At 48.9% G+C, this 23,516-nt stretch overlaps 1 protein-coding gene and 1 long non-coding RNA gene across 2 annotated transcripts in view; both read left to right on the top strand.

Annotated features, from left to right (window-relative positions):
* Nucleotides 1–4,726, top strand: part of ANKS6 (ankyrin repeat and sterile alpha motif domain containing 6) — a 44,815-nt gene extending 40,089 nt beyond the window's left edge. The window contains exon 15 of the mRNA XM_035016222.1: nt 3,796–4,726. Coding sequence (XP_034872113.1) covers nt 3,796–3,900 — 105 coding nt within the window. The 3' untranslated portion in view covers nt 3,901–4,726. The remainder of the gene's footprint in view (nt 1–3,795) is intronic.
* Nucleotides 4,727–9,688: 4,962 nt separating this feature from the next.
* LOC118017905 lies at nt 9,689–22,596 on the top strand. The gene is made up of 4 exons (XR_004681277.1): nt 9,689–11,964; nt 12,721–13,329; nt 17,527–20,781; nt 21,937–22,596. It is a non-coding gene; the product is annotated as an uncharacterized LOC118017905 (long non-coding RNA).
* The last annotated feature ends 920 nt before the right edge of the window (nt 22,597–23,516 follow it).

A 23,516-nucleotide genomic window follows, 5' to 3' on the forward strand; every position in this document is an offset into this window, starting at 1 on the left:
CCAGCTCCCAACCAGGAGACCTGGGTGCTTCCAACCTGCCAGACCGAAGGGACTGCTCTGTCCCACCCATGTCCCTCCCACAGGCAGCATCCACCCTCAAAGTCAGGCAGTTCCACATGGAAATAGGGGCAGAGGGAAGGTCCAGTGGAAGTGAGGACCATGCATCACAGCGTGTCCTAGAGCAAAAGCATGATTGGGAGAAGCTGAATATTACAAAAACAGGTTAATAATCTGCTGCACTACTCTGGAGTTGCCATTGAAGCTAGGTGCTGCTGCTTAGAGCGAAGAAGTTCTCAGGCCGAACGTGGCTGCCAGGAGCCCTTTGGGTGGCCTTTGGATGCCCTGGGCCTCAGCTCTTCTGGGCTGGACCCCTCTCACCCTGACTTCAGGGTGTTCTACCTCCTCCTTGATTGCTACAGGGCACCCACTCCCCCGTGAGCATTCATACTTTTTCTTTTGCAACCCAGCCTCAGCCAAGAGTACCCATTGGTGGCTCAAATGCTCTGGATACATTCAAGAACCCAGACCAGGACCCATGAGAGAGGGGAGGCCCAGCTTCCCTTCTCCACCAGTGTCTTCATGGCTGTGGTCCACAGCATGCTGGGGGTTGTGGACCCAATTTAGTGGTTCACTAAAGCAGCATTTTAAAAAACAGAATAGTTGGGGCACCTGGGTGGCTCAGTCGGTTAAGCATCTGCCTTCAGCTCAGGTCATGATCCCAGGATCCTGGGATCGAGCCCCACATCAGGCTCCCTGCTCTGTGGGGGGGCCTGCTTCTCCTTCTCCCCCACTTGTGCTCTCTAGCTCTCTCTGTCTCTCAAATAAATAAATAAAAATCTTTAAAAAAGAAAAAAACAGAATAGCATAGAAAATGTCAACATTCTTTGCAGGTAGGAGGGTAAATTTGTTTCGGCTGTATAAATTTACACGTAATAAGGTTGTGATCTAAAGTGTATTTCTTGCACAATCAAAAATAGTTTGAACATTTTAGCTTAAAAGGTTTTATGTTTGTTTTGTTTTGTTGATGAATAATAATCAGAAACCTGGCTCTGCCATGCAAATACCAGCAAAGCAGTATAGATCCTCAGCCTTACAAGCCAGGGGCCTCTGTCTGAGCCTCCCCCTTCCAGGATTCAAGCTGTGATGTGTACTCGAGTTCGCTTATTAGTTGATTAGTTTCAAACAGTTTATATGTTGGAGAAGGTCAACCAGAAATTTCACCTTCGGTTGGTTCCTAAGCCATTGCTTCTGTAATATTGCCATTTTTGTGTGTGATTATCAAAGCAGCACACATTCATTTTACTAAAATTGCACAGCCGGAAAGGTGAAAAGAGTTTTTAAGGGAATCACGATCCAACCACCCAGAGGCCAGTGCTTTTCACATTTGGGAAGATCACTGCAGTGTTTTGTTCCAAATGTTTTTCTCTGCTGAGATAAATTTGGATCTATAATTTTACATCCTACTTTCTTCATTTAACATTAAATATATGCAGTTACCCATGTCATTAAAAACTCTTTTTAATATAATACATTTGCATGGATGTACTAAAATTACCTTATTTTAAATCCCTACTTGTTGGATATGTGGATATCCAAACTTTCTATTAATAGCACTGCAGTGGGCAACTTTGTGTATAAGGCTTTCTAATTATCTCCTCAGAATAGATGTCTAAAAGTGGAATCGTGGAGTCAAAAGAGTCTAAATCAAGGTATATGGCACTTCTTCCTGAATTACTTTCCAGAAAATGCCAGTGAACATCCCCACCAGCTGTGGGCGTGTGGCTCCAGTATCCGCAAATCCCCTCCAGGACTGAGTACTCTCAGTTTGCTTTTAGATTTTTATGAATTTGGGAGGCCAAAAAGTGTGCCTCATTTTAATTTGTATTTCTTTCTCTTTTTTTTTTTTTTTAAAGATTTTTATTTATTTATTTGAGAGAGAGAGAATGAGAGAGAACACATGAGAGGGGATAGGGTCGGAGGGCAAAGCAGACTCCCTGCCGAGCAGGGAGCCCAATGCGGGACTCGATCCCGGAACTCCAGGATCATGACCTGAGCCGAAGGCAGTCGCTTAACCAACTGAGCCACCCAGGCGCCCTAATTTGTATTTCTTTAACTACTGGATAGACTGAACACTTTTTTTATGTTTCACGGCCGTTCGCTTTTTCCCTTTTAAGAATCCTCAGGCAGGTCCTTTGAAACTCAGGGGTTCCTAAGGGGCATTTATTGTCGTCCTCTTCAGTTGGCTGTGGACACGGGGAACAATTACGGTTTTCATCGTCTGCGGCTCTTTCCTAAGTAGGAGGCAGAGTGCTGGAACCCTGGCTTGCCCTGACCTCGTCTCTGAGGCAGTTCAGGCTAAGGTAGCATTTAATAGCGACATGGCCATCATCCCTCCTGGTTAGTTTTTTAGCCCTCTGCAGTTTGCACAGTGTCACCCCATTCATTATATCGGGTCGAGCCTCCTCACAGTCCCAGCATGTCCTCCTATCCACCCAGCAGCAAATAGGGTCCTGCCCGGGACACCATCGCCAGGGAGCGGTAGAGTTAGGGACTCACCGTCTTCTGACCCCACATCCCTGCCTTGCCCTCTGCCCTGCAGCCTTTAGGTTTGTGTTGCTGGACTCCGGGGGGGAGGGGAGGAGGGGGAGGGCATTTTTCTAGCTTATTTAACTTACTTGGAAGGCTTGGCATACCGGGCAGTCCTACCGTCCGCTCAGGTGTCTAGGGGGCCTTGATGGCAGTAGAGGTCCCTGCTCAGGGCTCATGGAGGGGCCCCCGGGGGTCTGGAGCGTCCACAAAATGAAAGAAGAGGAAATTTGAAGTCTGAGCTCACTCAGGTGGACTTTTTTTCTCTTTTTACTCTTAGCAGAGAACAGTCTGCCAGAGATTATTCATTTTTAATCTGCTTTACATGTTGACCACGTTTGTTGGTTTTAAAAAAATATGTGTTTAGCCCACACTGCTGTCCTCTGAGGACAGGACCTGTCAGCCTCCTGCTGCCCACACAGGGTCTGATGTCACCAGCAACCATTTGAGTACTATTATTATCCCCATTTTATAAATAAGGGAACTAAGGCCCAGAGAGATTAAGTGTCTTGCTCGGGGCCACCCAGCTAGTAAATGGTAAGAATGGGATTCGAACTCAGGCTGTTTGCTTCCAGTCTCTGCTCTTAAGCTCTGTGTATCACTGCCTCTCAGCCAGGTATTCAGTGAAGATGTTCTCTGGGCGGAAAGAAACATCCACATCCGCCGTCTTTTCCCATCTCAAACCAAGTGTGGTAAGGGGTAGGGATGTGGGGGGAGTGCTGCAGGGGTAGAGTGAGACGTGCGTGAATCACTGCCAAGAGCAATCTGACATCTTTTGGGCAAGGGGGAGTTAGACAGTTCAAACTCTCCCTGTGTAGCAGAAAGGATTCAGCTCCCACTCAATTCCCTGGAAATCTGAGAGCTAGAAAGGCACACACAGTGAATGGGGAGAAAACCTCCCTCGCAGGCCATGTGACCTGGGCCAAGTCAGTCCTGCTGCCTGGGCTCTGTGTCCTGTCCTTGTCTGGGGGATTGGATCCCTGCATCGCCCTTTTCACCCTTGACATGCTGTGATTATGGGTGCTAGGGGACATTCTGAGTCAGCATGTTTTTATTAAACTCAGTACTCTTTTAATTAGATAATTTATTTTCTCCAAGACACCCATGGGTTTCTCAAGTTTGAGTTGAACATTATCAACACTATGTCAATTGAAGTAATAGTCAAAAGATTTAATGAGACTTTGTGTCTGTTTTCAATTTCCTCCACAGGGACGCGAGAGACAAATTTTACAGGAAACCATTCACAACTTCCACTCTTCCTTTGAGAGCAGCGCCAGCAACACCAGGGCCCCTGGAAACAATCCCTGTACATGATCCTCCCTCCTGTGGTCACCAGCGTGAGCTTTCTGAATCCCGGTGCTGCCCTCACATAGCCGCTGCTCCAGCCAGCATCAGCTCTTCCCCATTCCCTCAAACACGCCTCGCTTGGTCACACTGCTGTGCCTTTGTCACGTTCCCTCTGCCCCGAACGCCCGTCTCCCCTTCTCTTCCCTGCTGTCCTAGTTGGTGATGCTGTTGCCGTAAGGAACTCAAACACAGTAGACTTCTCCTCACATGAAGTCCCGTATGGCTGCTTCTGCTTGGTAGGTGGCTTCCCACTGTGATTTGGGGACCCAGTTCCTTTCACCTTGTGGCCCTGGCATCCCCAGGGTCCTCAGCATCTTTGCCTCTGGTTGGCAGAAAGGGGAAAGGGACGGTGGAGAAGGCACAGCCATTCTTAACCACCTTTCTCTTGACTGCTCCTGCTCTAGCCACTCCTGCTCACGTTCCATTGGCCACCAGGAGTCACATGGCCCCACCTGCCTGCAAAGGAGGCTGGGAAATGTAGTCTTTGTTCAGGCGGTGGCTGCCCAGCAGCAAGTCTACACTTAGCCAGGGCAGCACATGTTTTAGAGGAAGCTTAGCCTTCCCTGACACATCTTCCTGTAAAACTTCTAACTTGTTCTTTGTGATCCAAGTCACTGATCCAGTGAAGCCTTTCCTGACTCCCTTACACAGAACTAACTTCAGCCCCGAGGGTCCCTTACTGCTTGTTTATAACTGTTCTAACACTTGGCTGCACCGACAGCATACAACATACAACAGGTGTTCAGGATGTGTATGTTGAACATGCTTTTCTTTATTGCAACGGCAGCCTTTTCTGTAGGAGAAAAAAGAGTAGGCCTGCTGTGTGATCTTGGATCCCTTCTCCTTTCTGGCTGTCAGTGTCCTCACCTGTAAGATTGGGGGTCAGGCAGGATGATGCTCTGATAGTCTACGCTGCTCACCCCATGCCTTCCTGCACTTCAAGGGAGAGCCAAAGACCCTAATATATTACATTGTGGAAGGACTTTGGTGCTTAGATTTTCTAGACAAAGAAGCCAAGTGTTTGGAATTTCTTGTACACCCTGTTAATGCTATGTTCCTCAGAAGGGAATCGGTTCTTAACGTTTTCTGCCATGTCCTATTATATCAGCAGAGCTCTGACTTCTAAAATCCAGTAGCTTTTGGAAGTGTTTTCAAGTAAGTAATTTGTTTGACCAACGCTTGCTGCATTTCTGTAATGTGCCGGGGATACAGAGACAAGCTAGAGCCAGTCCCACCCTTGGGGACCTTGATAGGCAGGAGAAGACATGAATGGTCAGTCCCAACCTCGAGAAGCAGCATGGCAGAGTGGTTTGTGCTCTGGACTCTGGCTCAAAGTTCACCTCCAGCCCCGGGGCTGGCCAGCTGCGTGGCCTGGGACAGGTCACTTGGCCTCCTGCTCAGAGCCGAGAGCCACTGTGCAGAAAGCTTTTGGTCTGCACAAAGTGCCCAGTAGACAGCAGGCTTCACAGAGTTCTCGTCTTTGCCACGAGCTCCACCAGGCTGCGTGCTGATCTCCCTGGGAGGCGTGGCCTCTCGTGTCCTTCCCCAGCCACGAAAGCCTGCTCCCCCTCCCCTGGCTTCTTGCCTGTTGTGCCAGCCCCTCCATCCTCTCATCCTCCCACCAGCAGCAGCCGACTTGCAGCATGACTGGAGAGAGGTTTCACTTTAGCCATCACCGACAGGCATCTTTATGAATATCCCTCAAAGTCAGGCCTTTAAGGACACGTGGTCATTGAGCACCTACTGCGTGCAGCAGCTTGACCTGTGTCATCCATCCTCCCCGTCACCCTGGAGAACCCTGCACATCTGGGAGACAGACATGGAGTGAAGCTGCATGCCAGTTACCCAGGCCGGGGTGGGGGGTGGTGGTGATGGGCAGAGCTGGCCTAGAACTGGATCAGGCGGGCTTCCAGGCCCACGCCTTTTCCACTGATCCAGGTAGGCTCCTGGAGCTGGAAGCGCCGGGTATTCTCACTGTTGTAATGGACTGGTGTCTTCAGGGGTTAGTTCTCAATAGGTTGAGGGTTGTTTACCCCTGAAATACATTGGCCCCTGAGTTACATGCTTTGAGGTTTTGTGTGTGCTTCTTGCTGCTTTCCTGTTTTTTTCATAAGCCCTCTATTTGTGCAGCGTCCTGTCAGGTACGTTTGATTGAGCATCCGCCACATACAAGAGCTGTGCTGGAGGGGGCACCTTTCCGCAGTGCAAGCTCCCGTGATCTCATCTGATGACCCCACACAGAGCAGGGCTGATTCCCATTCTGCAGATGGGAAAGCTGAAGCTCAGGAGAGATGCCTCTCTTATCTTTTCCACTGGACTCAAGTGGTTCTAAGGCTTTTTCTCCCAGGCAGTTTGTGTGCTGCTGGATGAGAGATTCCTGGCACCCTTTCTGGGCCATGATCTCCCCCTTCCTGGTGACACCCCCGCCCTGCACATGTATCCCCCGCCTGCCTGTAAGGGGCTGTTCTCCGCCACAGTGTTTCCCTTGCTCAGTGTCCTGAACCAGCATTCCCCAAAGTGTGTGCCTTGGAACACTACTTCCATGGGATGTTAATGGGTTTTTCATAAGGAAAAATCAAGGGAGTGTGTATGTGAAAGTGGGGTGAGGCTTTGTGATCAAATAGGTTTGGCAGGCACTGGGTTAAAGCCCAGTTAATATGGTTGTCTTGCTGCAGGACATCTCAGGACCTTCAGCGTGCCTGCGCGTGTTGGGCCTCCTGGAGGGGGCCATGTAGCAGGCCCCTTATGTTTGCCCCCAGAGTGCTTCTTCACGGTGCTCTTGCAAGACAGGTTCCTGGGACACTGTCAGGGAAACCTGCGTTGACTGGGACAGTGGCAGCCACGAGGACTCACAGCCACTGGGAGTAGGGTGAGGGGGCACTCAGGGGCTTCAGCTGGCTCAGGGGTCCTTGGTCCTCCTCTGTCCCTAGCATCTCTTGGCAGAGGTGCCCTGCTTGGCAGTAGGATATCAGGGTAGGGGAGTCCCCTGACTTTTGGGTGATTGGGACTCGGCTCAGAGGACTCTCCATCTTCTGCAGGGGTCTCCAGCAGGGGAGAGGGCACTGTTTCCCAGCCTTAGTGCCAGATTCCACACCCCCCCCAACCCGCGGGTGCTTCGTGTTCGTGCCACGCCCCCCACGGGCCAGGGATGCTCCCACCTTCCTTCGGTGCCACATGGTCACATGGAAGCCAGCTAGTTTTGCAAGGAGAATGCTTACTCTTTCATCCTTGCATTCACCAGACAGACATGCACTGAGCATCCAGCCTGTGCATGCCCCTGCTTGTGTTTTGGATCCAGAGATGAAAATATACCCGTCTCTGCCCTCAAGGAGCCCACAGTGTCTTAAAGAGACAAGCATGTAAATAAAGCATTGCGGTGCCGTGTGAGGAGGCTTGTAATGAAGGTGTGTGCTGGGTCCCTGGCTCCGAGCACGTCATCTGTGATGGCTAAGGTTTGGCCCTGTAGGAGAGGGCTGGCAGATAAGCCAAAGGGCCCCCAGAAGGGGACAGCCTGTGTGAAGTTAGTCCACATATAACATTTGTGGACTACATATGGCTGTGGTTAAGTTAGATACCTGTTTTTCTGATTTGGGTTGGGTTTTTGTTGTTTTTTTGATTTGAGTTCTTTTCTTTAAAATGCATAGAAGCAGTCTGTCTCCCTGGAAAGAGCACTGAATCTAGAGTCAACCCTAGCACTGGGTTTTGGCTCAGCCACTTACTGGGTAACAGCAGGCTTATTTCTTCTTGAATCTCAGTTTTCCCTTTTGGTTAGAAGGGGCCAGTGCTCCCCACGGTGCTGAAGATCAGATGCAAGTGAGAAAGCCCTTTCCACACCATGTGGAGCCGTGCAGACTTGAGAAATCTCCACTATGGTTGCATATTTGAAATCAATCTCAATGTTCTTTCCTATCTCCCCATCCTCCCCTCCACCCCCACCTCCCACTTGCCCAGACATAGCCATAGCTGGGGTGGGGAGCAGGGAGTAAGGCCAGAAGAAGGGGCCTCCTGCCAGAGGGAGCAGCAGCTTCGATGGCTCTGCTGGCATCAGAGCCCAAGGATGCAAGGATTGACAGAGGATCCCCACGCTCCAGCAGTCCTGACTCTGGGTGTTTGTGTCTTTGGGATTCCCAGCAAGGTGGACAGAAAGAAGCAGGAAGGCTTTCCAGCCAAACTGCAGGAGCTGATCCAGCAAACAAAGAGGAGCAGGAAACCCTTCCAGTTTTCTCCTACTCGGAGCTGCCCAAGGACAGAGCCATGCGGGCCAGGATCGGTCTAGGCAGCTGTGGGCACCTACACTGACCCGTCCACCAAGAACACCTCCCAAAGCTCGGGACCCTTTTGGGAAGATTTTGCAGCACAGCCTGAAGGGGTTGTGAAGCATCATCCGTGCCCATCTGCCCTTGTCTATGTCAAGCAAGATAATCATGTCTTCTTAACTAATAGATCCTGTTCAACATGTAAGGACACCTGATGTTTTTCCCTGATAAAGTCAATACCAAATTCTGTAGGACAGGCTGGAGAATGAATCTCCTCCCCAGGAGGTGGGAGGTGAATCACCTCCTCTGGGTGGGTTCCCCTTAAATATTTCTGGAGGGCTTGCCAGATTCCCCGCTGGCCTCAGGGGGCCCCTGTTCCTCTGTAACATGCTGTCTAAGAGGGGATTAGACCCTGCCTGAAATTTCAGCCCCTCGTCTAAGAAGCCAGTCTCTATAGACAGTGAGTCACCAAAGCTTAGGGTGACAGAAGAGGAATCAAACAGAATCACTGGTAGTGGGATAGAGCAGAAAGCCCAGTTCATCTGTCTCCAGTTCCTTCTAAGGCAGAGACCATCCAGGACTCCCTCCTCAGGGCCCTGCCCAGTGGCGTGAGCCAACCCCACCAGGTTCCCAGTTCCTGTTGGAGCCAGCTCCCTAGGGCTAAGGGACAAAGGGCATGGCTGTCTCTTCAGGGAGACCCTGTCTCCACCCTCCAGGTGGCTGGGGTGGAGTTTAGCCTTACTTTAAGTCCTCAGCAACGCCACTGTAGGCTTTGATAAGAGACCAGGCTGCCATTTTGTTTCAGCCCTCCAGAGTGGGTTCCCATGTTCTTCACCCATCAAACATTACTTTTATTATTATTTTAGTGTTATTTCCGTGCAGGGACTTGATTCTTTAAAGGACTTTTGTTTGCCAAATGTATATCAAATACCAGTGAATTTGTCTTCCCACTTTGATTTTGCTCATCGAAGGCATAAATGCTGCTCAGATTTCTTCCAGTGATAACCATTACAGAGCAGGTGCCCACGGCGTGCTGGCGTGGCTGTAAGCTGCCTTGCCTCCTTCACATGTGCCCCCTCAAGCAGCTTTCTAATTCCCTTCCTACCAGTTCAGTCACTGTGGCACACAGATTTTGTTTTTTCCATCCTAAGTGTCCTCTTCAACCCCCATCACCTATTTCATCCAGTCCCCCCACCCCCCGCCCCTCCAGTAACCACCAGTTCTCTATAGTTAGAGTCTGTTTCCTGGTCTCTTTCTCTTTGTCTTTGTTCCTTTGTTTTGTGGCACACAGATATTAACCTCACCAAGGTCTCCCAGTTAACAAGGGACAGTGGGTTTGAATGCAGGTCTCACCTCTCTCACTCTTAGGAGGAGCCACATTTTCTCCAGGACGTCTTGCTGCCTTCCGACACAGAAACATTAAATTGGTATAAGCCCAGCCAACAACAAAAATAAAACCTGTTAGTCTGTATGGCTTGTTCACAATTTTTTTTTTTTTGGCAGGCTAGTTGGGGGGATGTGTGTGCTCATGAAACACTATAAATAGCTGGGAGATTCTCTTTGTTCTAAGAATTCTTACAAGTCAGGGGACTGCCTCATCTCCACCTGTTCTGCTATCAGTGCCTCATGGGGGCGCGCTTGGAGCTACAGATCATACATACAGGAAGGGGAAGGTGGCGTGGGTTCCAGTCCTGAAGCAGCTGGAAGGAGGCCAAGGTCTGTGGGGCCCCAGAGGGTGGAGCAAAGATGCTGGGGAGACCATGGGAGTAGAGCCAGCTTTCCGTGAGGAAGAACATTCCAGGAAGCAGAGCTACCTGGGAGGGGGAGCATTCCCCAGAAGGGCCCCCAGAGGCTGGGCGAGCCCATAGCAGGGCAGCTGCAGAGGGGGATTCACACTTTGAGGATCTTACCCAGCAGTTGGTTCCCCAATGACCCACAGGTGCAGATGACGTGAGAAAAATAAGAAGGCAATGAGTTTACCTGGCAATATATGCATTTTGTAGGATCGGCCTTGATGCAAATCCCTCCTACTCAGCGAGAGGGGGTGGTGGTGATGGTAGTTTTAGTTTTACTGATGTGTCAATCTAAAAGTCTGAGAAAAACTGTGTTAGGTCACTTTTGAGGTCCCTTCCTGCCCTGTGATTCTATGAAAATCTATGAAAAGAGGGCGGAGTGGCTCATCAATAAGTTAAATATAGAATGACCATGTAACACAGCAATTCCACTCCTACGTATATACCCCAAAGAATTGAAAGTAGGTATTCAAAAAACAAAACAAAACAAAACTTGTATGCAAATATTCAGAGCACCTTTCACAGTAGCCAAAAGGTGGAAACATCCAGACGGCCCTCAGCAGATAAAGGGATAAACAAAATGTGCTATAGCCACTCAATGGAATATTATTCGGCCATAAAAAGGAACGGAATGCTGCCAAGTGCCGCTGCATAGACTAGCCTTGAGAACACTATGCTGAGTGAGAGAAGCCAGGCAACAGACTCCATATTATGCGATTCCATTCATGTGAAACGTCCAGAATAGGCAGAGAGGTAGAGAGAGCCAGAGTTTGGGGGGCTGAGGAAATGGGGAGTGACTCCTTACTGCGGAGGGGGTTTCTTTTTGGGGTGATGAAAAAGTTCTAGAACTAAATAATGATATGGTTGTAAATCATGGATGTACTTAATGCCAAGAAATTGTGCACTTTAAAATGGTTAAAGGAGTAAGTTTTAGGTGATACACATTTTATCATGAGTTTTCAAAAAAAAGGAAGAAGAGGAGAGCTCATCAGCTGGCTGTCCCTCCCTCCTCCTCCTGTCAGTCTGCTCATCTGGACCTTTTCATCAAGGTGAAAGGTCATAAGCACCCTAGGGTCTTCCTCTCTTCTCTCTCCCACCCCACACTCATGTACACACACCTCTCTGTCCCCTTCGTCAGAGGGTCGAGAAGGATGGAGGGTCTCAAGCCAGCGTCTCTGGGGCCTGGCACAGAAAACCCTCATGTGTGAGTGGGGCTGTCTTGTCCTGGCTCTGGGAAGGCAAGTCCCCTTGGAAGGCGGGAACTTTCTCTAGGTGCCAGGTAACCTCACTCGCCCCAGGCCACTTGCCCTTTCTCTGGCTCTCATTGCTTTTCCTCAAGGGCCTCGGAGCTTCTCCGCTTCACTTGCTCACAGCTCTTTCAGTTGAATAATTGTCTCCACTTTCATCACAATCAGAAACACTCCGTTTGAGTCACAGATGAGTGTTTTCAGAAGCCCTTCTGTGTTGGCATGGACACCCGTTGGATGAAGGACTTCTTCAGCTGTTGAGTCGATGCCTCCGAGGGGCCCAGCCCCATCAACTCCCACTTAGCCCACCGCGGCGGCCACCAGCCCTGCACCCCCGCCTCCCTCTGCCCAGTCCCACTTGCCCCCATCCTGCCACGAGGGTCCCTCCCAAGACAGCTCCAAACCACATGCTACGGGCTAATGTCCACTCGGAGTCTGCTCCTGGGTCACCCAGCCTGTGAGCAGGGTTTATAAATGGGGAGGCTGTGTGTGTATATAGAGGGAACCTCAGCCATAAAGAAGAATCTAGAACTGGAGGCCATATACCCATGTCGCTGCGGCTTCTGTAGGTTGGCTTCATCAGTGAGGTGACCTCAGGGCAAATTGATTTTACTAACTCCTCACCAGGGACCGTGGTCAAGAGTCTGTGTCAGGACCCTCCGAGAGAATGCCCACCAAGCCACCTGGAGCCCCAGGCTGGCCAAGAGGCCTGTGGGTGCTGGCAGCCTTCCTCAGGTAAGCAAAGCTCTGTTTCCTCGTTGTTGGAATGAGGACTGACACACTCCTTCACCACGTCTCAGGCCCCGGTGATGCACCAAGGGAACAAAGCAAAGTCCCTGCCTTCATGGAGCTTATGATCCCCGGGGGGTGGTGAAAATCCTGGCTCACAGGGCAGGGTGAGGATTAACTGAGAGAATCCAAGTCAAGAGCTCAGCACAGCGCCTGGCACAGGGCGAGTGCTCATGGGCATCTGCCACTTTTAATCATTCATTTCTCTCCCTGTTCCTTGGGGGTCAGGGCCAAAGGAGCTCTGCACCAGCCACGGTACAGGGAACATTGCGCTCTGCCACATTAATGACCCCCAGAGCTGCGAGCTATCAGAGAAGCTGGGTTATGGACCTGCAGCAAGGGCCTGGGATGCACCCAGCCAGACGAATTGCAAGAATGAATGGAAAATATTTGTTTATTGCAAAGCAATGAACTTAACACACATAGTTCAGTTTACAATCTGCAATTGTTTAGGAAGAACACAGAACAAAGCATTGGGCCAGAAAGCCCAAGGTGCAGCCTGTGTTCTTTAGACCTGTGTAATAGCTCTATTTGATCCACATTCTGTCACCCACTTGTACGTGGATCACCCAGCCTTCCTGGGTCACGTCGACTTTTTTTATTTAAAAAGTTTATTTTTAAAGAAATGCACAGGTCATTATCAATGAGAATATTTTGATGTGTAAGATGTAACACATTTACATTTTTCCACCCTCTCTTGAGAGCCCCGAGATCAGGTGTAGCTTTCACCAGAGCCCCATGGGGGTTCCAGGATACAGAGCCCAGGACTGGGGGCCCAGGGAGCCCTTCTCCTTGATGGACATCTCCCAACTGAGAAAACCCTCCAAATGGGCTCCTGCTGATACTCTCGGTGAGCTCTCCAAGCTTCCTGAGTTTTTGACAGCTTATAACTGGAGAACTATGGGCACGGCTCTTTGCGTGATGGATTGGTAGTAACACTTGCATGTTATTGTCTTAGAAGCTACAGCCTTGCTAGTCAAAGTGGTGTGAGAGAGGGTGCTCTCCCGTACCCTTCCGTGCATTAACCTCATCATGCGTAACATCCCTCTGAACACCGTGATGCCAGGGACAACAAGCAAAGTGACCCACCCAAGGTCACATGCTGGTTAGAGTAGAACTAAGTGGGCTTTCAGTGGGCTTCTCGGGCCCACTGAAATCCAGTAAGCACTCGTTCTTTGACACACATGCTAATTTAATCCTCTCGCCATCCACAGGTACCATTATAATTACCCATCTCATAGATGAAGAAAACGAGGCACAGAGAAGTCAAGTAACTTGTTGAGGGATGCCACACCTTGATCCCCAATATAGGTATGGAATTGACTACTTAGAAGCCAGAGCAAGTAAATGGTCTGCAGGGCAGGGCATTCATATTTATCCTTCTGTAGCTGACCCCACATGAGGTTCAAAGTCATAAAACCTGGGTTTGAGTCCGGCTGACACTACTTCGGGCTGAGAGGGCAGATCAGCTCATCTCTGAGGCCTTGGTTTTCCCGTCTGTGAAATGGAGAGAACAGCAAACTCTGTCCGGTGAGGCTGCGGTGGGGAGTAAGTGAGATAATAAATACTGGAGTGTGTTGTAAACTGTAAAGTGCTGTGCACATGCTACTTAGTGGCTTTATTCTCCAGGGGCCCTGGCACAATGGTGGAAGAGGAAGAAGCTTGGAGACCAGGGAAGTTGCAGTAGGTGGAACTTCAGGGTTGTCATGGGAACCAAAGCTCTGAGGCTGATCAAGGCAGGAAATACCATCTGGTTTTAAACACCAAAAAGCCTCGACTCACACTGGACTTATTTCTGTAAACAGCAGAATTAACATCATCCTGTAGCAGTAACGTCAGCCCAGAGCAATCTAGAGATTATCTTCCTGCTGATTTCCCTGGTCAGATCCAGACAAAGCACCTGAGGTACTCCTTATCCATTAGCTGTCACTTCCCGCCCCCCAAAAATGCGGACAAGTCACTTAGTAAATCTGAGCTTAAGTGGAAAGAAAACATGCTGGGAGACCCTTTCCCATCCCTCCTAGGCTTTGCAAGCCCGGAGGGAAGGCTGGAGTTGGTGTCCAGGGACAGAGATGGGAGGGCTCGGAAGGCAGAGGTGACACTGGAAGAGTGCTTAGAGAGCATCTCACCTTTCCTCCAAATTATGAGAGAGAAAACAGGCCCAGAATGGGATGGCGCCTGCCCAAGGTCACACAGCAAATCGGTGATAAAACTGGCATTTGAATCTAAGCCTCCCAACTCTCAAGTCCCCTTCTTTCCTCTCTGGGGATCTCTGCTCCTTTGGTATCGGCTCCAGCATTGTCACGTTGCTCTCCGGGAAACATGAGACTTGGGATTTCTCTGGTTCCCCACGGGCTCTGCAAGATGAAAAGCAGAATGTTTCTTGAGTCCTGCACCTCCCAGGGATTTGACTCAGGAAGCCATCATTTCTTTGTTGTTTTCTTAGGAGCAACAAGGTTTCTGCAAACCACATGAGCCCAAATGAATCAGGATGCAATTTTAAAAACGAGAGGGTGATGCCTTTGAGTTTTCAAACTCTAGAGGAAAATCCCACTTTCATGGCAGCTCCAGATTCAGCAGAGGTTTTCCAGGGATGAACACTTTTCTCACGGGGGCCACTAGGAATCATTTGAGGTGAGAGCTCTGCTGGGAATGTAGGCCCCGGGTGGCTGCTGTGCAGACGGCGCTGGGGTCTTGCCTTCTCTGAGCCTGTTTTCCTAGGTGCACCGGGAGGCAGGTTCCACGTGACCGCCTCTGATGTTCCTCCCCGTTCTGACATTCCGTGACTTGCTAATCGTTTTTTAAGAAAGGAAAGAAGACCTATTGCTCCTAGAGTCACCCCGATACTTTGTTCCACAGCTGACATGTACCTGAGTGGAGAGACATCAGCACTGGCCCTACAGCTCCTGGCTGGCTGGGTCCTAGGAATTTCCTAAGAACGGGGCTTGGCTGGAAATACTCTCTCTCCAGCCTCAGGGAGAGCACGCATCTGAGGCCACTGTCCCGTCGTGGCCCCCAGGACCCTTAGCCGAAGCTGGCACCCAGGGGTAGCAATGACAGCGCATGTCCATGGCTGTGTTTACCCCAAGTCACCCCAGCCCACCCTCAGACTCCCAAGTCCTGCCCTCAAGCTCCTCTATCCTGTGTCCACCCTCCAGGTTCGGGACAACACCATTTCCTGGCGGTGGAGTTGGAGCTGGGGAGTGGGGACATCTCCTGGCCCCATAGGCCTAAGGGGAAGCTTCACTCCTGGGGATGGCCCTGGTTATTTCTGGATCCCGTTGTATGAATGTGCCCTCCTTGGGGCTGTCACTCACCTTCTGTCCCTTGGGGTAGCCGAGGTCCTCCCACCCCTTTTCCACTTGTTCAGAGCTATAGGAACCACCTCATTGTCATCTCAGGGGAGCCCCTGAGCCTCAGCAGCTGGGTTTGGGGAGCCCTGGGGCTGCCAAGGCTATAAGAGAGCCTGAGCTGGGGGAAGGGAGGGGAGCCCTGGGCAGCAGCCTCTGTAATTTGGTTCCCAGGCAGGAAAATGAGGACTGTGGTGCTTTCATATTTCCCAGGAGTTACTTTTTGCTCTGAAAAGAACTTGAGAAATACCTAATAGAAGAGCTAAAGCCCCCACCCCAAATGTTTGATAGGGGAACTTGCATACAAGGCTTGTCTCGGACAGCTGCAAGAGGGGTGGATCTCGGTATACAGAGGCCTTAGCTGGGTTTAGTCATGTATACATCCAGATGGTCTTAACGCTGCCTTACTATCCCAAGGCTATGTCTTTGGAGCAGATCTCTGGGAGTGGGGAAGGCAAGCAGAACCGCATTCTGAGGACAGGGGAGGGATGTGGAGCCTCTAGTGCCGGGGTGCAGCTCCCAGGTCAACCAGAAGTCACGTCCCCTTGGTGACCCCCTCCAACAGTTTCTATTCTAAGGGCAGGGGCATAGCAATCCTAGATGTTTTGAGCCTGGGAACTCTCTAAACCTCGGAATCTCTCAGCCTTCTCATCTGTAAGATGGGGATAATAAATTTCTCCTCTTATGATGGCTATGAAAATTAAATGAGAAAAAGAAACCTTAGTGCTTAGCACACAGTAGGTGCTTTAAACATCTGTAAAAATTGCGGGGCGCCTGGGTGGCTCAGTCGGTTAAGCGTCTGCCTTCGGCTCAGGTCATGATCTCAGGGTCCTTGAATCAAAGCCCCACGTCGGACTCCCTGCTCAGTGGGAATCTGCTTCTCCCTCTCCCTCTGCCCCTCTGCCCTCTCCCCACTCATGCTCTCTCTCTCTCACAAATAAATAAATAAAATCTCAAAAAAAATCTATAAAAATTGCAAACACTTCATTTCCACTCTCTGAAGCTTCTTTGGAAAGGTTTCCATGGTAAATCTCACTTTCCAGAAACTGAGCTCAAAGCAGTGGGGTAACTTGTGGGAAATCCCAGATCAGCCACATGTTGGAGTGGGGTCTGTCTGACGTGTGTCCAAATCTCCTCCTGTCTCGCCACAACTATGAATGTATGACTTTCTGAACACTTTAAAGAAATCAGGGAAATGAAAATGAACTTGAGATATGTCTATTTCCTTGAGATATGACACCTGAGAAAAGTGAGAACTGAAAAATGCCAATTTTCAACTTTGTATTTTACTTCCTTTCCTTACAGTTTCCTGAGAGGGGCCCAGTTTGGAAACCGATTTTGTTGCACCATCTTTCCTTCATATTCTGCCTTGCTATTTGCAACTGTGGTGTTGTTTGTGAAGACAATGTCTAGTATGTTTTCTGGGAAGTTGACACCCGGAAAACAAAGCCTTCTTTAGCAATGAATACTCAGCCTGGGTACAGAGCAGAGAACATCTGATGCAACAGCTCAAAACTGGGCCACAGAGAGAGAACCTGGAGAAAAGACCAAGTTTCTTCCCCTCTCTCTGCATTTGTACATTTAGAGAATTACAGCACAGCAAACTGGGGTGGGGGGGCACGACCTGCCCAAGGTGATAGCGCTGGTAAATTGTGGATTTGACTACATCAAAATTAAAGATTTATTTATTATTATTTATTTTATTTTATTTTTTACAGATTTTAATTATTTATTTGTCAGAGAGAGAGAGAGTACAAGCAGGGGGAATGGCAGGCAGAAGGAGAAGCAGGCTCCCTGCTGAGCAAGGAGCCCGATGCGGGACTCGATCCCAGGACCCTGGGATCATGACCTGAGCAGAAGGCAGATGCTTAACCGGCTGAACCACCCAGGTGCCCCTCAAGATTTCTTTTTAGATGAAGGTCACAAAGTTAACAGATAGGGAGGAGATGTTTTCAGTGCCTAAATCTGATAAGGGATTCCTAAGGGGTTAATAGCTAGATTATACAAGAACTATTTGCAAACCGGGAACAGGCCATTTCACATAAGTAGAAACTAGTTTAAGTATATGCAGAGATGCTCAACCTCACCAGTCATTGAGAAAAATGCAAATTGCAACAGCAAGATTCCATTTCATACCCATCATTTAAAAAATTCAAAGGTTGGATAACGCTAAGTGCTGTGAAGGATGCGGGCCATGGAAACATCTGGAGAGCAGTCTGGCAGATTTTCGTGACATTGGGTCTGTCCCTGCTGCGGAGCCAGCCCCGGGCTGTGTGTCCCTGAGGTGCGTGTCTCTTGTCCTCTCCTGCTAGGCTCTGTATTGTGGGGGCCTGGTCCCTTTAGGGTGCGTTTCCCAGGTTCCCGTCAGCTGACTTGCAGTGGGAGGCACTGACAGGAAGTTGGAGGATGGAAAGAAGGGAGAAGCCAGGGCATCTCTCTTCCTTCTCTTGACCTCAGGTGGCATCTGCAAGGGGCAGCTGTGCCTCCTCCAAGGGGCCAGGACAGGTGAGTGATGACTCCAGCTTTGCCAGGTAAGCCCACCTCTCTCTGACGCGCCGGTAGCACTTCCCTGCTGTTGCTAACTTCTGAGTGCCACCCCCCCCCCCCATAGCTTCTCAGCCCTTTCATTCCCCGAGTAACCAGTTCCCCGCATGCAAGTCCCCGTGTCATACACACTCAAGCAGTTTCTGTTTCCTCGTTAGTCTGATTCCCATCCCTAGAATTCAGGCAGGCCCAAATCCTAGGTGTGCAGCTTAGAGCGACTCTCCTGCAGGTGCACAAGGACAGATGTCCAAGAACATCTACAGTGTGTGGGAAAATGGAAAGGGGGGGGCATGACCACCCATAGCCAGAGGAACGGATATTGTATGAGGATGAGTAACATGTGACATGTAAGCACATTGGAGGAGTGACCATGTTGGGGGCTGGGGGAAGAGTGGGGGTCAGGGATGAAGGGAAAAACCAAGCAGGAGAAGGACGCTGCATGGAATGAATGATGAGTGTGCCTTAAGCCAGGGAGGTGGTTAATGTGACCTCTGCAAATGAGGGTGAAACATGTACAGTATGCCTTGAAAAGGTGAGCGCCACAAGAATAGGATCATACAGACAGAATAACGTGTAAAAACGAGCAGAGGCCTAAACATGGCCTATCTGGGGGGCAGCCGGAGGGCCCGTGGCTGGGGCACGGGCCCGTGGTCAGTGCTATGCCCTCCGGAGTCACGGAATGTCAGCTCTGCCCGAGAGATCTTGATCGGTTCAGCCTCTCATGCTTATGGCTCGGCAAACAGGGCCAGAGGGGGCCAGGGATGCCCAAGGTCACGCTGCGGCAAAGCTCATCTGGAGGCCAGGTTTCCCGACCCCTTCTGGGGAATTTGCTCTTGTTTCCTACTGAGTTCTCCACTCTGTGTCAGGCACTGCCCTCAGGGGGTGCACTCGTGGGAGCGGGACGGACCCAGAGTCAAACAGCTCTGCTGTGTGGAGTGCAGGGGCCACGGTATGCTGAAGTCCTCTCCCCTTGAATCTAGGCTAGGTCTGTGACTTGTTTTCCTATGGAACGTGATGGAGGTGACATTGCCCCTGTTCTGGGCCTAAACCTTAAGAAAGCTGGGGGTTTCTGCTTCTGTGCTCCCAGCGCCCTTCACGGACACACAGAAGCTGGCTGCCCTGCTGGAGAGACCTCATGCAGAGAGAGCGTGTACAGAGGCCATGTGGACAGGGAGAGGCTCCAAGATGAACTGGAGAGACAGAGAATCCCAAATGTGCCAGCCTCCTCAGCTGAGCCCAACCTCCGGCCAGCCTGCCAACTGAATGCAGCCCCATGAGTGACCACCAGCAGGACCGGCAGAACTGCCCAGCTGAGCCCAGCTCAGATGCTAGTCATAAGCAACATGCTTGCTATTCTGAGCCACAGAGTCTTGGAGTGGTTTGTTCTGTCAGTAACACAACAGGCACTCTGTCAAGTGCACAGTGAGAAAAAGAATGAGGACAGGGTACATGGAGGGCCAGAAGGAGTGACAATGAATCTGACCGGGAGGATTGGGAGAGCTGAGCAGGGCAACAGGAGAAATGATAGAAAGTGAAGACGAGTCTTGGGCGTCACGAGTGCGTTTCAACAGATGCTCTCCAAGGACCTCCCAGGCCCTGGGCAGGGCTAAGGAGGAGGCAGAGAAAGATGGCCGCAGCCTGGTGGGAGAGGCAGTCTTGAGCACCGGCAGGGAGAGTGCGAGGTTGGACCTGCTCGGTGCCCAGCAGGAGGTGAGGGACGAGGGCTGAGCGTGCAGAAGGCAGAGGGGTCATCCCCTTGCAGGGACAACCAGGGAAGACTTTATGGAGGAGGTGGAATTTAATGTGGGGCCTGAAAACCAGGTGCAGTTTAGAGCTGGAGAGAAAAGCTTTCCCAGTGGAGGGTTTCATGTGCACAGAGGCACAGAGATGGGATAGTTGGCTTGTCGGGGACTGGAAGTAGCTAGTACTGAAGCAGATCAGATCACCACAATGAGGGACGCTAGTCCTGCTCTCTGTCTTGGCTAAATCTCCCCCAAATACACATATGCAGAGATACTGTAACATAACAGCAAGCCCTAGTAACACTCTGGTTATGTGGGGTAGGGAGGAGATGAACCCCAAATGAATATTTCTCCCAAAGTCAGTTCATGTTATCATTGTGGATTGGGAGACAAATAAATGCCTAAGAATAGACACAGAACATTAATTTTTCATTGATCATAATATCACTTTCATGAACATTAAAAATGTAGACTTTGGCAAGAAATAAATTTCAGAGAAAGAGAGAAAAGAGATATTTGGAAGGGTGTGGCATCTCCTTTCACATCCCCTTGATCTTTCTGCCAGTCACTTGGGGAGAGTGGGCCTATTAGGATATCATAGTGGGAGTAGTAGAGCATAGGGTAATAGGGCAGAAGGCCCTGGAGGCCTCCAGACCCAGATTAGAATCCCAGCTCCACCCTTTTCTAGTTATAAAGTGCCAAACACAGAGTGAGGCACATGGTAGAAGCCCAACGTGCAGTAGTTAAAATTGCCCATGAATCCTCATTCATCCTATTTTTAAAAAAGGAAGCTGAGGCTAAGGAGCTTCCCACATGCCAGCATCCTGGGAACAAAATGCAGTCTCCATGTCTCCTTAGGTTCCCTCCGTCTCTCCTCCCTGCACCGTCCCCTCCCTTCCTTGCTCTTAGGGCTTGTGTTGTTACATGCCAGGGATGTTGAAGTGAGAAAGCTTGAACTCCAGGTCTTATGACCCTTCTGGGATGTCTTTTGAGGACCTCCAAAGAGACAACAAATCAAATGACCGCCTTGGAGACTCATACCAGCATAAGATAATGTCCAGAGAAGAACATGCAAGCCACAGGGAATCTTGCTAAAAGAAATGGCAAAGAAAACAATGAGGCATCAGGTACCCACTTTTTTTTTTTAGATTTTATTTATTTCTATTTTAGAGAGAGAAATAAAATATTTTATTTTATTTATTTTTATATTATTCACGAGCCGGGGGAGGAGCAGAGGAGGAGGGCAGAGGGAGGAGGGAAAGAATCTCAAGCGGACTCGGCTGTGCTAAGCGTGAGCCTGACAACCCTGAGATCATGACCTGAGCCAAATGCAGGAGTCTGACACTTAACCAACTAAGCCCCCCCCAGGTGCCCCAGTCAGGCCCACTTTTAACAAAGGGAACAAAACCAACAGGAGAAGCTAGTAAATCAACTGTTCACTTAACCTTGAAACTGTGGTGTGATGGAAAAGACCGGTTGGACTCTTAAGTCCAGAATTACAGCCCAAAGTTTGTCCCTTCTCCTGTCCTGTCTTGACGTTCAGGCTAAGACTCCATTTTATCTTCTGTAAAATGGGCATGAGAATGCCTTACAGAATTATTAATGAGATCATTTAATGAGATAATATAAACAAAGGACATTGAACACTAGACTATATTGAATAGATAGATATTCGGGGGGAACCCCTGAGGCTGTGTGTCTATACCTTCCTCCTCTGCAGAGGGCCTCTCCAGATTCTCCCCCAGATTTTCTAAAGGGTCCCTAACTCCCCCCAACAAGTTTATTTTTTAGAGACTTAAGGGTTTTATTTTGTTTCTATTATAAGATTAAATCTAATATTGAAAAAAATGGAAGCATAGATAAACAGAAAATTGAAAAGGAAAAGCAATAGTAAACAATAGAAGCCGAATGTAGTGGGTTTTTTTTTTTCCCAATCTTTTTGTTGTTGTTGGATTTTTTTTAAATGAACTGAGTCATCCTCTGGCTGAATGTCTCAAAATGAAAATATAAGAGGAAGAAAAATAGAACCAAAAGCAATAATAAAACAGCAAAATGATACAGGAAGCTTTTTTTTTTTCTTTAATAAAAGAGATACATGCTCATAGTAAAAAAAAAAAAAAATCAAACAGTACAGGAGGATAGAAGGTGAAAAATAAATCTGTTTTTACCCTTCCATTACCTCTCACTCCTGGTCCTATTAGCCAGAGGTCACTGTTCTTGACAGCAAGAAACTTTTTATTTGTTGTTTTCACATTGCAAGTGATTGTATCTATCTTTTAAAGGAGAAGATGGAATTTAGAAAAGCCCCAGAGGCATCTAATTTGCTAAAAGATAATGAACATTGTATAAAAGAATTAAGTGCTTTCCAAGATCCTGACAAAATAAAAATATCAATCAAAAAAACTCCCCAAAGGAAGTCCAGATGGCCATGCAGTTGAACTTTATCATGCTCATCAGCCTAGCAATCTCCATGCCCTTGAAATACCCAGGAAAACAAACAGAAAGCAACACCTGATACATAGAATGAATTCTTCATCAAACTGACCAAAAACTGGAGCAAATCATACGAAGTTGTTATCCTGTTCAGGGTCCCTGGTGAACACAGGAGCAGAGTTCCTTCTAAACCAATCCTTTAAACATAGACACAGATCCATCTGAAGTCAGAAGATCTTACACCTACTTGTGTATGGCAGACTATTGGGAGGATAGAGTATCATTAATCCACAAAGTGGATCATCCCAAAGCATCTGACAACGTACGCTGTATTTCCAAATTTTAGAAGCACCTGGAAAACAATAGAACATGCTGGATTTTATTAAAATCACCTATGGAATTTGAACGGCTGGAATATTAAGAAAAGGGCAAAGAGTAGCTAAAATATCACCAAAGTCAGACGCCGGCCTATCTGTGTCCTTTGTTATGTAATAGAATATGGAGCTGGGTTAGGGGGTGGGGCAGAGGGAATAACTGATTTCATTAGGAAAAAGCTAATGAAAAGACTCACTGTTGTTATTTAAAGCTTGGAATAAGATTGGCAGGATAGGATGTACAGCTTCCTGCCTCAGTGTGCTCCTGAAAACCAGGCCATAAATAAGATCCTTGAAAAGCAAATCATATTTACCCGATAGGAAGTATATTATAATTGAAGCTTGGTTTGCTGATCAAGGATTTGGCATTCTATTAATCCAGTGTAGCTTTCCCTCCTCCCCCGAAGCTGTGCCAGACCCAGGGAAGTGAGATGCCCCCACTGTCACCTGGCCCTCAGCACCCTGGAAGGAAAGAGTGATCCTCTGCCCTTTGGGAGGAACCTCATGAAGAGCCACACTGAGAGGCCTTCCCCATGCTACCCCCTCTCCCCATGGTAGAAACACGATGAATAATGCACACCTATTCATTCAACAAACCCATATTGCGTGCTTTGTGGGTGACTATGGTCTCACACGTGGAAAAGGACCCAGAGATGTGGACTAACTATACAATGCAGTGTGGTGTCAGAGAGTCTTTCTAGAATATGCTGAGACCAAAAAAAAAAAAAAAAGAAAAGAAAAACTGTATTTCATCGAATTGAAGACACCATTATTTTATGTATCACCAAGAAAGGTAAAAAAATACTGTGAATTATAAGATGCCATCAAGGGCAAGGTGCATCCCGATCCTGGAGATGAATACAAATATGTGTCTCAGAATGGGTGAAATGTGGTAATTAACTTTTAAAGAAGTGATAAGCGGTATGTCTCAGCAGGAGCCAAGCCTCACCATGGGAGCTGAGAGAAGGAATCCATTACTTCTCTGGGGTGACTAGGGGAGTCCTCACAGGGACATGACATTTGATCTGGGTTGTGCAGGATTTCACCAATGGGAG

Source organism: Mirounga leonina, unplaced genomic scaffold (assembly GCF_011800145.1).
Source record: "Mirounga leonina isolate KUSES-001 unplaced genomic scaffold, KU_Mleo_1.0 Mir_170, whole genome shotgun sequence".
NCBI classification, from domain to species: domain Eukaryota; kingdom Metazoa; phylum Chordata; class Mammalia; order Carnivora; family Phocidae; genus Mirounga; species Mirounga leonina.